This window comes from Centroberyx affinis, unplaced genomic scaffold, assembly GCF_046629955.1.
Source record: "Centroberyx affinis isolate AG114_WGS23_722 - 3 ecotype Tasmania unplaced genomic scaffold, CSIRO-AGI_Caff_v1 ptg001263l_1, whole genome shotgun sequence".
In the NCBI taxonomy this organism is placed as follows: domain Eukaryota; kingdom Metazoa; phylum Chordata; class Actinopteri; order Beryciformes; family Berycidae; genus Centroberyx; species Centroberyx affinis.
The window spans coordinates 76,792-94,561 of NW_027279774.1; the positions used below are offsets into that span (position 1 = coordinate 76,792).

Consider the following 17,770-nt stretch of genomic DNA (forward strand, 5'->3'; position numbering starts at 1 on the left):
GTACTGCCCTGTCAGCAATAGGAGAGACTGAATATTTCCGTACTTAAAGAAAAAATCCACCCTCAGCTCCTTTTACACTGTTAGATCTCATCATTTATTTTGTGATGAAGTGTTTTAATTTACTTTTTTTGCTGTACCCACTTTCCCTCAACCTGCCTCATCTACTTCTACTTCAGTTAGTGATTTACTACATTTCCCAGAATGGCTTTTGCTGTTTATTTTGAGACCAGACATGAACAATTCAGGCTGCCTCTGTGATCTTAGTTTACCGTATATCAGTGGTATACAAATTAATGAAAGTTGAATGTTTTCTTTAGATTACAGTAGATTGTGTACTCAGTGATGATTTGAGTGATGACATCACCAGAAGACAGATTTTAAAATGCTTAAAATACTCTGAATGAAGACTAACTTAGTAAAGTAACTAGTTAATATTTAGGGCAAGTAACTGGTTCATTTCAAAAGTAACTTTACCCCACACTGGTTAAATGTGTCCAGTCGAGAAAAAGTGAGTCACCCCTTACGTCTTGTAGCTGCATTGCATTCTGGTCTATTGAGGCTACTGTCAGTAGAGAAATTGGTCTCTCTCCTCTTCTACGATGGATTTCTCCCTCTAGAAAGAAGCTCTTGCTCCTTGATTCTGAAGGACTGAAACCAAAACCTGACGTTTTCCATTGATGTTTTACATAGCTGAACTTCATTGTAGCTGTACTGGAAATATCTTGACATAATGTCTACGTTTAGCCTGTTATCCACAGGAAAAAGAAAAATACACCAAACAACAAAATGGACCCAGAAATGCAAAGTACATCACCAATAGCTGTTTATTTAAACAGTTTTTAGGATGGATTTTTCCTCTAACTGTGCATGTTCTACTGTTAGCTGGGTGTGTGCTGGCTATGTTGTTTGCTACAACATCAGGCCTCATCCCCATCAGGGACCTTCCCTCCCTCTTATTGGATTACCTTATTGCCTGTGTGTACAGCATACTGTTATTCAATTACTCACCTTACTATGTGCGTTATCCTTGTCTTCAGGCTCTAATCCAGTCAGCAGTATGAGACTCTGGCTCTTGCCCTCCCTCAGCGACCTCTTGGTGACTTTCAGCCTCCTCTCTCCGTGCGGCGTCCCTCCTCCCGTCGCCTTCTCGTTCTCCTGCTCCGCCGGTGACATCATCGCAGGAGGAGGAGGAGGAGCGGCCACGGGACCGGGGGCGTGGCCCGGCCGCGGCGGAAGCGAGCTCGCCGCCGCCTCCTCCTCCTCCTCTTCCGGGTTGGCGGGCGCGAGGTCGGGGGCGGCGGTGGGGGAGGGGGGAGCGGCCTCACTGGGAGGCGTCGTCGCGGCCACCGCCGCGGCGGGGGGCGCCGTCCTGTCCCTCCGGTCGCCTGGGAGACGGGGCCCGGCGGCGGCGGTTCCTTCTGTGACGGCGGCATCGTTAGAAACGTTAACATCCTCCACTGACCTTGTCCCTCTCTCCTTCTCCCTCTCCTTCTCCCTCTCCCTCTCCCTCTCTCTCTCCCTCTCTTTGGCCTCGCGGAGGGGTCGGATGAGGTCCGCGATGGAGGTCCTTTTGACCTTCGCCCCCTCTCCTCCTCCTCCTCCTCCCTCTCCCCCTCCTGCCTTGGAGGCCCGGCCGGCGCGAGCCCTCTTGAAGGCGAAGAAGTCGCCAAACTTTTTCTTGATGTTTTTGGAGGGAGGTGCGGAGGCGGTGGTGGTGGTGGTGGTGGTGGTGGTGGGGGTGGGGGTGGGGGTGGTGGAGGTGGAGGAGGTGATGGTGGGGGGGGTCACGGATGAGGAAGGGGATGTAACATTAGCGGGCGCGAAGGATGTGTTACTAGACGGGACGGAGGAAGGGGTGACGGTGGCGGTGGTGGAGGAGGAGGAGGTGATATTGTCAGACGAGGAGGAAAAGGGGGTCAGGGCGGAGGGGGTGGAGCTTGACTCTGAGGGAGTGGCTTGGGCAGGGTTTGACTCCTCCCACCGGCCTTTTCTGCAGCAGGGAGACAGCAGAAAGAGCAACAGACAAGAAGAGGCGCTCAGTACTACGACTAATACTACAGGACCAAACAGACATGCTCAGTAGAAGTACACGACTAGAAAAGGCATGCAAACAGCACACAGAGCAAAAAACATAGTGCAGCAGTGTTCCTATAGACAGACTCTGGCCAGTTTGCCCTATGCTGCCTTTACACGGGCAGTTGGCGATCACTTTTCCCCAACTGGATCTATTTTGGCTGAAGCAAGTCATCCAGTGGTGTCCATCATCATCGCTGTCAACCACCACTTTTTTTCTCCTCACATTATAGCCTGAATTAAAAGCTGTCTTTAATATTTAATGAGACAGAGCAAGTAATTCACAGAGACATTTGGTAAAGTTTAGGCTTCTTTTCCGATAATAAGGTTTGGGCTATTGAGATGGCAGTTTTATATTTCTTTGCTCACCCTAAGATTTGCAGTGCCATTATACGCTGTTGGAAAGACACCAAGTAAATGTAATAGAGAAAGTGTTTTTTGTGCTATACTACACTACTTTTTGAAGCATCAAGTATTGACAGAGTTACGAATGATTTTGGAAAGCCGCATGTGGCTTGTGAGCTGTGCATTGAGAACCAGGACTCTAGTATTGCAGTAGTACTATTCGGAGTCATTCCTATGTTCCCAGGGTCATATGTTCCCCAGATTTATATGGCACATAATGGGAAAATGACAAAGGGTCCTATGTTACCAGGGTCCTATGTTCCCAAGGTCCTATGTTACAAGGGTCCTATGTTCCCCAGCTCTATCTAGCACATAATGGGAACCTGAAAAAGATGTTCCCCCTGTATTCGCTTAATATGGTTAGTTAGGGTTAGGGTTAGGGTTGGGTTAGGGTTAGGGTTAAACATAGGACCCTGGGAACATAGGACTCTGGGAACATAGGACCCTGGGAGAGCACATATGTAGAACTGGGGCACATAGGACCCTTTGTCATGTTCCCATTATATGCCATATAAATATGGGGAACATAGGACCCTGGGAACATAGATACGCTCCGGTACTATTCTAGTAGTATCGACTGACAATGTTGTCCGTAACACCCAATGGCGAGATGTTCAACAGTGTAAAAGTCAGCATACTACTTACATACATACTGTACAATCACTAGCTACTTAGTAACGGCCATTTGTCAGACTGAACCAAGAGGTACAGCTAGCTACAAGCTTGTTGCTAGCCATGCCCAAGGAACCTATAAAGAAGGAAAAGTCAGATACGTCAGAGTCATGGCCACGTTATTTGGAAACAAACTCTAAACCTATAGTACAATTTTTGTTGTAGCGGATGGGAAGTCCATACCTTCGTTTTTGAAGCCTGAGTTTCAAATGTATTCTACCATGGCAGTGACACCAACGCTAATATGTATTTACTAGCTATGAGGGCGTTCTCATAGTAAATTTTGATTGGGAAATGTGTTTTTCGGACCAGTTTAAGCAAATAACATTAACTTTGCTAGAGTTTATTCTGTAGGGTAACTTGAAATAAATAAATAAAGAAACTGTAATGTTAATCTGACCGTCTTGTTTTTGCTAATCACACAGTTAGCCTACTGTTTGCTAATTAGCATGAATGTTCCTAAATTGTACCCACCAATATCTTTACCAGCTAGCGGTAGTTAGCATAAAGCTAGCATAAAGACGATTGGGCATGCTGCAGTGGCAAAAGTTAACTTGGTGTCATTGCCAAGGTAGAACACATTTGAAACTGGCTTCAAAAACTAAGGTATGGACTTCACATCACTACGCTACAAACTGTGCTGCAGGCTTCAGAGTTTTGTCCCCAGTTTGCGCTCGTGGCTCTGGCATATCTGACTTTTCCTTCTTTATAGGTTCCAACAATGCTTAAGAGTCAGTTTAGCAAAACCGAGGAACAAATATAGACGTTTAAGATGGGTTCTGAATACAGACTGATTCACAACAATTGCAGTTCCAATACAATCTGCTGACAAGCCACGATGACTCAAATATTACTGCATGCGCTCTTGCAATTCTGGAATGTGACATAGTACTGTGTTCTGGAGTATTTACCATGTTAACCCACCATACAACGTTATTCTCTTGGTGATTATTGCTAAATGGTTTCAAATAGACTCTGTGTCTATAACACATGAAAGTTTCAAACTCCTTTTTGAGAAATAGGCTGTTTCACCATCAGGCACTGAGGTTTCCATGACAACTACTACAAAATAACTTCCAATCTGACATAAAACATTGCACCACTGTTGCCATTATGGACCGCTTTGTCTGTGCTTTCTTCCAGTAGACCGGAGATGGTCTATCCATTTCCAAGGCTGTTGTGTTTACGCTCTTTTGTAAGATTTTCTTAAAGGAATATTTCATCGAAAAATCACAATTCTGTCATTATCCAGTTGAACCACAGACCTATGCATAGCAGTGTAAACACGGAAGTGGGGAAGATTCACACGAACATGCGAGGTCTGGGTTCTCGCGCAATCGTGAACATTTTCAGAGATTTCGAAGATTTGCACTAATGGTGTAATGACAGGTCTTTTCCGCTCAATGTGCGAGCGTTTGGCTTCAGGAGACTTGGATTATGCTGCACAAGCTGTATGGAGTCATTTTATGGTCATTTTTTGCTCTTTTTGGAACTCTCAAGAATCCATATAACACACAGGGAGGCTGCCAGCACAACTTGGTAGCAGCCTTCTCCAAAACAACTGAAGTTTTGGGTTAGAGCTCCAAAACAAAAAACAGCCAATCACACTGTGAATAGAAAGACCTGTACACCATTATTTGTTGCAAATCAATCAGCTGTAGCTAAGATTTGCACTAAATGATGGTGTAAATATACTGTAGGTCTTTTTGGAACTCTGAAGAACTGGTCCCCACTGACTTCAGTTGTTTTGGAGAAGGCTGCTATGGAGTTGTGCTGCAGCCTCCCTGTGTGTTATATGGACAAACTTCACCTGTGTTTCAACTGGCATGAGGGGGAGGAGATGATGACAGAATTTTCATTTTTGGGTGAACTACTCCTTTAAGTGACGTTAAAATCACCGTGAGACATGTCAGCTCTATGCGGTGCGGACAGGGAGTGTGTTGACTTTGCTCTGCTGCTGGAAGACTAGAGGGAAAGGAGAGTGTGTGTGTTCAGTGTTGCCGTGTCTGGATTCTGTTCGGTACACACACAGTCCTAACGGTACATTAACCGACTGCAGCATACAGTCATTCAACCCAAACTGAAGGCTGATATATGTCTTAATGTCATGCAGTCGCGAAGCATTGTAGGTCATTTTTTACTCATAAGCCTGAAAAAAAGCATAATATCTTGGAAAATATTGCCTTCTAAATGATGTTGTATTCAGTGTGCTGACACCTCTTGTTGAGGCAGGTACTTAACAGAATTCAGACAGGCAATGTGTGTGTGTGTATGGTGTTACACTATAGGGACACAGGGGTTGTCAAACAGTACATAACATTTAGCATGCAATCTACTCAGATAATACATCTACCAGGCTTACATCTGACCCCCCATTCACACGCATGTTCTTCCAATTTTGGTACATTTGGGAGTTCTGGCCTTCTTGTTTGAATAAGCCCTCTGTTCATTCATCGGATAATTACTGTGTGTGTAGTCAGAGCTTCAGAAACCAAACAAAACAATAAAACAAGGTGTGCATATAGGCAATTTTATAATTAGAAAATATGGATGTTGGTGAAAATGTTCTTAATAAGCAACCAAAATAGTTTGTAGGCTCGGTTTGTGCATGAGTCCACATGGTCAGTGTGTGTGTGTGTGTGTGTGTGTCAATTTTTCTCTGTTTGTGTGTTTGTGTGAGACAGAGATATGCTAATGAACGCTTGAGTGTTTGCAAGTATGAGCATGTGCATACTTGAGACAAAGACAGAAAGAAGGAAAGAGAAGGAGAGAGATTGTGTGTGTGTGTGTGTGTGTGTGTGTGCGCGCGTGCGTTAACTCACAGTGCATAATCGGGGATGATTTTCTTGGTGAAGAACTCCTCTACTCCTTCATCCACTCTGCCCATCCCCTCATCGGTCTCATTCTCTGTCTCTGACACTGGCTCCTGCGGCGAAAAGGACAGGAAAGAGGGAAAAGAGGGAAAAAAGAAGGGGAGAAAACATCAGCGGCAAACACTACCCACCCATTCTGTTTGTGAGTGAAACGGAAGAATAAATACGTTGTGTGGTGAGTATTTACTGTGGCGGTTCTCCGTTGGAAATCAACACACACAAATCACAAACAGGATAATAGTTGTTCTTTGGAAGGTTTATGCTCACACTATTATTGAAGTTCACTGCAAGCCAAGAATGCACTGATTTGTGTACACACTCATTTGTGTGTGTGTGTGTGTGGTCACATCTGCATCTCTGGTCCCTTGGGAAAACATTACCATACCACATTTACACGCACACACACACACACACTTCCATCCAACTCCACAATGTTAATTAATCAAGATTAACGCTCAGTAAATCCTGTGTAATGCTTATTGATTACTCCATCTATCAAATGCATGGAAAAACATTACACTATTTCTCTCTCACTCTCACTCTCTCTCCCTCTCTCTCTCTCTGTCTCCCACATACACAACACACCAGGCGAGTGCGGTTCCGCCGTGTTGGAGGAAAAGCGACCTATCGGCTGCGGCCCCTCGCTGCCGTGGCAACCGTATGCAAATGAGGCCGCTGGGTCCACGCGGCATGGAGAACGGGATTATACATCGTTCAGCGCTGCTCAGCCAATCGGGGAGCGGCCTCTCGCATCACTCCACTTCATCAACGGGAATGAAAAAAAAAAAAATGTGTGCATATACTCGTTATACCCACATTAAGACACATTCAGTGTATATTGTATGCAAACTCTATTGTACACTTGGACATTCATGCAAAGATGAGCTTATTGAAACCTATTCTGGAGCTCTAACAGCATCCTTGTGCAACTAGAACATCCCAAAAAAACACTACATGGTATCTTTGGGTTCAAATATTCCTTTAGGTGGAATCAGTGCCCGTTTTTCTGCAGCAGCCATGTTGGCTCCACGGTCCTGCTCCGCGGCTGTTGCTAAGTAACTGGTGATTCCTTGTCTTTATATCTCCCCATAGTGATGTCACGGAGGACAGCGGTAGAGTATTTTTATCTAACGCTTGCCTTCACCTTCGAAAAATCCGTTGTCCATTGGACATTGTTTTGCGGTCAATCTCGTTTGTGGTTTAAAAGTCGGATGATCGGTTCAATAAGTTCTCCCATCCTTCATCACACTTCAAAAACTGCTCCAGCCCGGCCAAAAACTCGATCTGTGGCCCTGGGCAGACCTAGCTGTCATCGTCCACATTCTGCCCGGTGAGGAGTCTGGCAGTAGCCCAGACTAAGTAATATAAACCAGGGGCTAGCAAGCTAGTGGCATGCCATTCCCCTTGATCTCCCCTCAAAATGCCCTCTGTAAACCATACATTCTCTGGAGAGTAGCGCAGATGCTGTGAAATTGAGAGTAGAGAAGCAGAAAGCAAACTATCTGATGTTTATTTCCCACCCTGTTAAAACGACCTGAAAAGTGTACCAGTCGCTTGCAGGATTAGATAAATTAAAAAACAGTCAATATAGAGTTTTACTGTATTCAGACATAACCATCCGCTCCATGCAACTCAGCTAATTTGCTGTTTAGGATGCTCTGTGCAACTGCAGGCTCAATGCAGATGCAGGCTGTGAAGTTTAAAAGGGACCTGGAAGAAGTGCTGCTGTGGACTAAGCAATAAGTAGCTCCCGTTCAGGACAGTTGTCATGTGTAAGCAGTATTCTAACTGGGTCAAGACCACTCTGCATAATCTCACATATATTATAGTTGCAATTGTTATTACTACAGCTTGGCTACCAAGTCTTTTTCTAACCCTTTAAAGGAAGATGGTCACATTTAGTGGCAGGACAGCAGGAGGAGTCACATTTAGTGGCAGGACAGTAGCAAGACCATCACATTTAGTGGCAGGACAGCAAGCGGACTAACATTTAGTGGCAGGACAGCAAGAAGAGTCACATTTCGTGGCAGGACAGTAGTAGGGCAGTCACATTTAGTGGCAGGACAGTCACATTTAGTGGCAGGACAGTAGCAGGACAGTCACATTTACATTACATTACGTCATTTAGCAGACGCTTTTGTCCAAAGCGACTTACAATAGGTGCATTTTGTCAACAGTAGTGAAACCAACTGTATATCACAGTCTTCATCAGCTAAGGCTTTTAATAGGAATAAGTAGCATTCGTTGAATCTTTTTGATTTTTTTAAGAAGGGGAAGAAGATTGTTACACGATAGGTTAATTCAAGAGGGATCCAGGTGTAACCGGAAGAGATGTGTCTTTAGTCTCCGCCGAAAGATGGGCAGTGTTTCGGCCGTTCTGACAGAAGGGGGCGGAGCTCGTTCCACCATTGTGGCGCCAGGGATGAGAAGAGTCGCGACCGGGATGAGCGACTTCTGAGCCCACGTAGATATGGAGGGGCGAGGCGACCTTTGAGGGTGGAGGAGTGGAAGGAGCGAGGTGAGGCGCTTGGAACCTGACCAGAGATTGCAGATAGGCAGTACTGCTCTGTAGGCGAGTACCAGTGTCTTAAATTTGATGCATGCAGAGATGGGAAGCCAGTGAAGCGACCGGAAGAGGGGAGTGACGTGAGAGAATTTTGGTTGGTTGAACACCAGAGTTCTGAACGCGCTGTAAAGATCTGATGGCAGAGGGTCAGCCGGCCAGAAGAACGCTGCAGTAGTCCAGGCGGAAGATGACAAGAGCCTGGACCAGGTAAGGAACAGGCGAATTTTGTGGATATTGTAGAGGGAGGAACCTACAGGAGCGGGTTGTCGCTGCAGTGTAGGCAGAGCAGGACAGCTGGTCGTCCAGGATCATCCCGAGGTTCTTGGCAGTCTGAGACAGCAACACAGTGGCGTTCTCAGTGGAGATGGAGAGGTCTGTGAGAGGGCAATCTTTCCCTGGGAGAAAGAGTAGCTCCACCTTGTCAAGATTGAGCTTGAGGTGGTACACAGACATCCAAGCACTGATGTCTTTGAGACATGTGGAGATGTGCCCAACAGTTTGTGCTTCTGAGGGAGCGAAGGAAAGGTGGCAGGACAGTCGCATTTAGTGGCAGGACAGTCACATTTAGTGGCAGGACAGTAGCGGTATGCCAGCCACCTAGTGGTGCATGACTGAAATTACACAGTGCAGGATGGAAAATGATTTAATCCCAACTGCATGCATTCCTCCTGGGTTTAAACGGATCCACAGCCCGTTTCTAGCCTCTCCCCCACTACACTTCCCACCGTCAAGAGTCCAGCACTGGCTTCTCTCTGTGTCCTTGTCTCTATCGTTCTTCTCTTTCTATCGTTCTCTTCCATACAGAGACAATAATGTGCTTCTCTCTCTCTGCCACCCCCTTTATAGCCACCTGTCTCTATGCTCTACGTGCCAACATGGCACTTTGTCACACATGATTATTGGCACACAGACTCTCTCTCTCTCTCCCCCTCTCTTTTGCTCTCTTTCTCTCTCTCTCTCTCTCTCTCTTTCTCTCTCTCTCACATACACACACACACACACACACACACACATACACTTGTTACTAAGGGGCAGAGCTGTCTTTCCTCTTGAACATCACTGATCAGAGTTACATTTACTCTGCCTGACTGCCCACACACACACACACACACACAGCTAACATTTAGGACAGATATACAATAGGTAGAGCTACATTTACAGAGTGACCCAGATATTGGTCATACTCCTGTTAAGGTCTCACTCAGGTTAATGTGTTTACCTGGACCTTTGATACCCTGTGATTGAGTCTCCCTGTCACCACGAGTGAACCCCTCCCTCTTCGACTGAGCAGTAGTGAGCAGGACATTTCCTCTCCCTACCTGCTTATTACCTTTCAGGGTAGCAGGAGGCTGGAGTCTATTCCTGCGTGCACTGGATGGAAGGCAGGAAGACACCCTGGACGGCTCTCCAGTCCATCACAGAACTAACGCAGATAGACAGACACTGATATTCATAGCTGCGTGCAATTTAGAGTCTCCAACCCATCACACAATGGTACATAATGGTAACAATGCGGATCGATCAGGGTGTAAATCCAGCGTAACAATGGCACTGCACCACCGTGTGTAAGTTCCAACCTGTGAGTCTGTTCTGGTCCAGGCCACAAGACCAAGAAATGCTGACGTTAGTATAGTCCAAGAGAAGTGTTTTGGAATGGAGAGAGTTCCAGCTCTGCCCCTGCACTTTATCCATTCTAACAACAATCACTTGGCTAGATCGGGCCCAAAGGACACTCCAGCCATGGTCCCTTTTGCCCTGAAGTACCACAATGTATATGGACTTTATGTGCTTTTAGTGTAAAACATGTTTCCCATTGTCCCTTAAAGGCAGGATAAGAATGGAAAACCAGGCGCCCTATTTGAATAAGAAAACTAAACGTTTTCAGTGTGGAGGGGCATATATAGCAGCAGAAAATGGGACTTTAGCCTTGTACCACAGCAGAAATGTAAAGAACCCGTTTAGAAAGGTTTAGTGGTTCCTTACAGCAGGGTTTCTCAAACATTTCCAGGTCATGGACCCCAACTAGACTCACATTAGACCACGGTCCAACATTTGAGAAGTTTTAGTCCCAGGTACCGCCATAGTTACATTTTTGTTGTTGATTTAGTATTGAATTGTAGAACTGTCTACAGTGTATGTGGGGAGATAATGAAAACTCTGATTGGAATAGTCATTCTTACACATTGTCTAATTGGGATAATTTCTGGTAAAGGGTTCTGCTGTTATGTCACAAGCCTAAAGAACCATTTTCTTCTTTCTTGGGTTCTTTATTTTTTTAGTTGCTGTTGCTGTTTGTTTGAGTCATTATGGTTCTATAACCACCTCCCTAACCCAAGAACACTTGAAGAGCCCTGCTTTTTCTGAGTGTAGCACCCATGAATCTGCAAATATCTGTGAAGCGTTAAACTCTGCACTGGTTGCAGTGAGTGGGAGAATGAAACGGGCTGACATCCCCCTTTTTAGACATTCATCTCCTTTAGCTTTATGGAAAATTTAGAAAACAATTGATCTCTGCATCATTCCCCTTGTTTTAATTGGTCTTTGTGTTCTAAATTTTGCATTCAAGCAATGCTGAAATACCGAAATCTTTCTATAGAGGATAGGGGGCTTTCTGTTGATGTAACACGCCTTCTGGCGGCCATATTGGAAGTCCACATGAGCTCTTAGCAACAACAGCTGAAAACAAATTGATTGAATATCTAGACTTACAACTTGGTGGTCTCAACGGTATGGAACAGACATGGTTAATTTCTCTGCTATTTTTGATTTGAGACTGATCATTTCATCACCGATACATCTGACAGGTTGTGTTTAGATAATATCAGCTTGTTAGCTAGCCTCTAACCCCCTCCTTAAAACGAGTTAAGGGAGTTATTAATGGATGAGACCCCATCAAAACCCCGTTAAACACTCCTTAATGTTTGACTGCTTACTTTCTAATTTAATGTAAAATTCGGTGCCGTGCCATTGTTCTGACGGCCCATTATTTCGAAACCACAATAGTCCGAAAACTCCAAGCCTGGCTCCATCCACAACCGTGGCTTCTGACAGCCTTGACTGTAAGCTTGCTCTAACCCTAACCTCAGTGACCCCATGCCTCAACCCAACCACCTCCGGGATAACAGGCTGTCGAACAAATGGGCTTTCAGGTCCAATGGGTGGGCATTTTTTGGACTATTGGGGTTTTGGAATAATGGGCTGTCGGAACAATGGGCAGTCCCCTAAAATTCAGGGAGACAGGAACTTTCCATGAATAACTCATTAATAACCCTATAAACCATGCACAAAAGGCCAACAAAAGCTTTCATTTCTAGTGTCAGCATTAACCAAGCCATGAATAAATTCCTTAAAAACCCATGATACTAACCTTACTTTTTTAAAGCTAGCCTATGTTATTTTTAATGGATAGTTCATGTTAATGTAACGAGAAATTAAGGACATTTCAGGGATAAAATTAAGAGGTTTGGTTTCATAGTGTATCTGGTCAGCTAACCATCACTCAACCATCATCGCACATCATAGCTAGCATTACGTAGCTAGTAGCTAGCATTAGCAGTGGCTGGTGGTTGTGTTGACATAAACATTAAACCTTGCCAAATTAGCCTCCTGGCTATTTAGCTAGCTAACAAAGCCAAAAACCAACTGTTCGGTTTATTCTATGTTTTGGAGTAGAGACTAGGGCTAAAGACAAGTCAGTTTACTGTGACACAGTAACCAGAGCCTCTATATGCTAATGTCCTCTGAAATCACTCTGGCCTACACCAATCCAACACTTTATTACTGAGGACCCTGCAGTAAGGACATCAATCACTGGGTAATAACATCACTGACAAGGCTGCTTAATCACAACCCAGACTGCACATCATCTAGGAATGGCTGGCACCACACACACACACACACACACACACGCACACACACACACACACACGCAAACAATAAATGTCCCAAAAACCACATTATGTGGTTGTTCACATCAACGCTTCAAACCTTGAAGGGCTACATCTCCACACACACAATACACATAATACACACACACACACACACACACACACACACACATACACCCTAGGTCCCCATTCACAGATGAAGAGGAATCCTCCTTTCTTTTTAAACACTGACAGGAGAGAGAGAGAGAGACCCCCGTTGATGTGAAAACATGAATAATTGAGTTTGCAAGAGCATTCCCAGGAGAGAGAGAGAGAGAGAGAGACACAGAGTGGCAGAGAGAGAGAGGTAGAGAGAGAGAGAGAAATAGAGAGAGAGAGACAGAATATGATAGAGAAGGAAAGAGAGAGAAATTATCATCACTGGGGACAACCGAGGAAACACCACTCCCAAAGTACGTGCGCGCACACACACACACACACACACACACACACACACACACACACCATAAAACGTCACCTGGTAGGGTGCAAAATTAATACACACACACACACACACGGAAAAATACAGAATAAACACACAGCACGACTCTGTGGATCCAGGGAATGCAAAGAGAGAAAGATGGCTACCATTATGACTCCAGCATCATGGAAATGATGAGAGAGAGAGAGAGAGAGGGAGAGAGAGAGAGAGAGAGAGAGAGGAGAGAAGATGGAGAGACATAGGGAAAGAGAGGGAAAGAGAGAGAGAGGACTAGAGAGAAATGGGGAAAGGTGGATGGTGGAGAAAATACAGAGATGCAGATAGATAGATAGATAGATAGATAGAGAGACAGATAGATAGAAATGTACTATGTGTACTTGCTGCATTAACCTGAGAACCCCCGCTGTATGAGCAGTATATCCTCCATCCCTCCATCCCTCCATCCCTCTCTCTCGTCCTCTCTCCGCTTCTCCCCCCCCATTTCTTCCCTGTCGTGCTGTTGTTGTTTTTATTTTCTCCGTCTTTTCCTCCTCGGGGGATTCCTCTGTAGCCGTGCAAATGAGCTTCCTTCCCCATCCACCCTTCCCTCCATCCGTCTCTCTCCTCTTTCTACCTCAGCGGTTGCCTCTCCTTTTTTTTCTTACCCCCCTCATCCTGCCTTTTTACCTTTTACCACAGCTGTGAGTGCATATGATGGATGTGTGTGTGTGTGTGTGTGTGTGTACATATTTGTATTTGTAGTTGCATACAGCGCATGCATTTTTGTGGGTATTTACATGGTGCCTCTTTAACGTATGCAAATGCTGGATAATTTCTGCATATTTATGCGTGTGTGTGTGTGTGTGTGTGTGTGTGTGTGTGTGTGTGTGGGTACGGGTGCGGATGCAAAACATTTGATCATTTCTGCGTGTTTATGTGTGCACGCTTGATCGTATGTCAGTATGTGTGTGAATGTGTGTGGGTATGTTCGATGGTGTGTGTGTGTGTGTGTGTGTGTGTGTGTGAGTGCGTGTGTGTGTGCGTTCTTACCTGAGGCCTGGAGGAGGGGGGCTGTGTGTGTGTGCGTCGCGGCCGCGGTCGGGAGGCGGTGTAGTGCCTTAGCGTCTGTCCCTGGGTGGGTAGGAGCTCCATGGGGGAAGCCGGGGAGCCGGAGCCGGGGAGGGGGCCTGGGCTGGGGCCGCGGCCGGGGAACGGAGCCTCTCGTCTGGGTAAGCCTCCGTGGCCGGCGGCCTCCTCCTCTGGAGCGCGAGCGGAGGCGTGCAGGAGGGGGAGAGCGGGAGGAGGAATGAACGATGCTCCTCTCGCTCCTGGTACTGCTGCTGCCGCCGCCGCTGCAGCATCCGCCCCCCCCCCCTCCCTCCGCCTCCTCCGTCCCGAGGGGGAGGGGGACGGGGACGGGGACGGGGAGGGCGAGGGGGAGGGGGAGGGGGAGGGGGAAGGGGAGGGGCTCGAGGCCGTGACTGACAGGGGGGTTGCCGTCGGCGACCGGGGGCGGCCACGCCCACCGGAGCTCGCGCGCCTTCCTCCTCCTCCTCCTCCTCCTCCTCCTCCTCCTCCTCCCTCCTCTCCGGAGAGATCGCCTCCTCCCCTCTCTCTCTCCCTCTGCTGTTCCCAGTCTACGTCCAAGAGACCTGAGATAGAGAGAGAGAGAGAGAGAGAATGACTGATGATGAGAGAGAGACAAAGAGAGACGATCAAAGAGAGAGAGAGAGAGAGAGAGAGAGAGGATGGAGGGAGGGAGGGAAGGAAAGAGGGGGGGGAATCCAGCCCACGCAGTGAGCATGCTACTCGCTGGAATGTATGCATGTATATCTAGGGCAGTGTATAGAAGACGGAGAGAGGGGGGAGATTGGAGAGGGGAAAAGGGGGAGAAAGGCAGGAGGAGGAGGAGGAGCCGAGGAATACAGGAGGGTAGAGAGAGAGGGGGGAGGAGGAGAGAAAACCAAATTAAGGAAGGAAAGAGGGGAAGACAAAAGGGGGGGAAGTCAGAGGAGCAGGAGAGAGAGAGAAACATCATGTTAAGCAGAGAGATGCAGAGGGAAAATAATAGAGATGGAGCAGAGCAGCAGATGGATGCTGCAGCCACACTCTACTGCACAGAGAATACCAGCCGGAGTGAACACATGTACACTCTGAGCAAAAACGGGTATGTGTGTTTGCTGGTGTATCATCACTATGCAGGGTTTCAGTGGAGAGTTTTAGTGTCCCGTGATGCTGTTTCTGAGGCTTTTCCACCCTGACAGGAATACAATTCTCAGGGAAAAACACTCAAAGAACGCTTAAAGAACGTATGAACAACTTTGAGAACCATCCCGGGGTCTTTGTTCTGATTGACCGTGTTTTAAATCATTTTAATAAATCATAGGGTTCTTTGACTCTTTATTTGTTCTATATAGAGCCACGACCCCAACCAAAGTTCCCTTGAAAAACCCTGCTTTTTTCCGGGTGTATAGAAAAGAGAGAGAGTATTATAATAGGGAGGGACAAAAAAGGAAAGGAGGGAAAAAGACGTAGTTACAGTAGATGATAGAGTGGTGGAGAGAGCGTATGAGAAGAAACACACACACACACACACACACACACACACACGCTATTTACTACAGTGTCTTATATGTGCTTAGCAGCTTTTGGATGATTTGGATGAACTATTGGATAGTACATGTTGTCATGCTAAATAATTATTATTGATATTAGTGATTACGTACTATTACATAGTTTTTCATGTTTTCAGACCAAGTAATTCATAGTTATTAGATACTGATGATTATGTGCTAATGATGCATTATCTTAATACGGTTTGATGGTATAAACTTAAAAAGCAAATGACACTTATCAAGAGAGAGGAGAGAGATAGCTATCAAACAAAAGGAGGGGGGGGTTGTATACTGGCTGAGAGTTGCCCGCCCCCAGAAACCCCTGACCCCCCCCCCTCTGCTACCCCTTCCCCCATCCCTACCCGCCCCCCCTCCTCTCCTTTTATCCTCCCCTCCTCCACCTTGCTCCCATCCCTCCCATGGTGAAAGTCACTGGTGTGAGAGTAAGCGGGCCATGCTCCAATTAGCCAAACACTGCTGCGTCTGGCAGGAGGGCCGTGGCATGGTATGGAACGGGTTAGCATGGTACAGGATGGGTTAGCATGGTACAGGACGGTTTAGCATGGTACAGGACGGGTTAACATGGTACAGGACGGGTTAGCATGGTACAGGACGGTTTAGCATGGTACAGGACGGGATAACATGGTACAGGATGGTTTAGCATGGTACAGGACGGTTTAGCATGGGACAGGACGGGTTAAGATGGTACAGGACGGTTTAGCATGGCACAGGACGGGTTAAGATGGTACAGGACGGTTTAGCATGGCACAGAACAGGTTAACAAGGTACAGGACGGTTTAGCATGGCACAGAACGGTTTAGCATGGCACAGGACGGGTTAACATGGTACAGGACGGTTTAGCATGGTACAGGACGGGTTAACATGGTACAGGACGGTTTAGCATGGTACAGAACGGGTTAACATGGTACAGGACGGTTTAGCATGGTACTAGGCTAAGCTTGGTACAATGGTTTAGCATGGTACGAAACGGTTAAGTATGGGACAGAACGGTTTAGCATGTTATGGAATGGTTATGGCACAGAACGGTTTACCATGGTAAAGAACAGTTTAGCATGGTATAGAACAGTTTAGCACGGTACAGAATAGTTTAGCACGGCACAGAACAATTTAACATGGCATGGAATGGTTTAGCATGGCACAGAACAGTTTAGCGTGACATGGTACAGAATGGTTCAGCGTGGCACAGTACAGTTTAGCATGGTAGGGAACGTTTTAGCATGCCGCAGGACGGTTTAGCATGGAACAACATAGCTTAGCATGGAACAGGATAGCTTAGCATTGCAAAGAACGATTTATCACACAAAACAGTTTTTTCTTATCCCTGGGTTAATCAGTTTGCCGATATTAGCCTTGTACTAAAAATGGGATCTGGTCCAGTCAGTGTGGTTCACCTCTGATATCATGAATTTGATGCAGTTGGATTGATATCATATTTTTTGTAGAACTGATTAATACTACACTGGTTGTCTGTGGGAAGACCTTAACCTGAACTGATTATCCACCTCTCTAACCACAGCTACATAGAAACAGACTGAAAAGGCTGAAATTGTTTTATAATGTTCTTTGTAAAAATAATTTCTTCATTTAAACGCAGTAATGTCTCCCAGAGTTTCTCTATCATTGAATAGGTGTGGTGGATTAACACTGAATATTGGCACAAAATATGGGTTATCAGCAGATTCAATACAAAAATATTAGCATAGGCTTTCAAAAACCCATATCATTCAAACCCTAATACAGTATAGAATGGTTTAACATGGCATAAAATGACTTAGCTTGGGACTGAAGGTGTGGGACAGTATGCTTGTTAAGATAGATATAAAGGGAATTCCATTCAGTCTAAGAATAGATAGGCTATACATTATTTTTATGGCCAAGGAACATGAAATCAATATTTGTGACCATGAAAAACTTTCTCCCAAAGCCAGACACCAGAGAACTACAGTAGGAGTCAAACTCAGACAATGAATGGGAGACTTTATGGCCCCACAATGACTGTTTGAATGAATTTCTTTACAGAGCAACTTTAGACTTTATACCTAATGGCATCACAACTCACAAAAGCATGAACCAGGCAGATTCTGCTTCGGCCTGTCAAAATACTAAACTTAGACTGGATGTTAACAAAATAAAAACAAACAGAGGCTTAATAAAGAAAGAAACTAAAACTATCAGATGTCACCTGGAATCTAAGTGAA

The 17,770-nt window shown here is 45.8% G+C and overlaps 1 protein-coding gene across 1 annotated transcript in view; it reads right to left on the minus strand.

Moving 5' to 3' along the window:
• Window positions 1-14,588, minus strand: part of carmil2 (capping protein regulator and myosin 1 linker 2) — a gene marked incomplete at its 5' end in the record, with an annotated part of 29,893 nt that extends 15,305 nt beyond the window's left edge. The window contains 3 exons of the mRNA XM_071525084.1: window positions 1,009-1,990; window positions 5,973-6,076; window positions 13,987-14,588. Coding sequence (XP_071381185.1) covers window positions 1,009-1,990; window positions 5,973-6,076; window positions 13,987-14,588 — 1,688 coding nt within the window. The remainder of the gene's footprint in view (window positions 1-1,008; window positions 1,991-5,972; window positions 6,077-13,986) is intronic.
• Window positions 14,589-17,770: the final 3,182 nt, after the last annotated feature.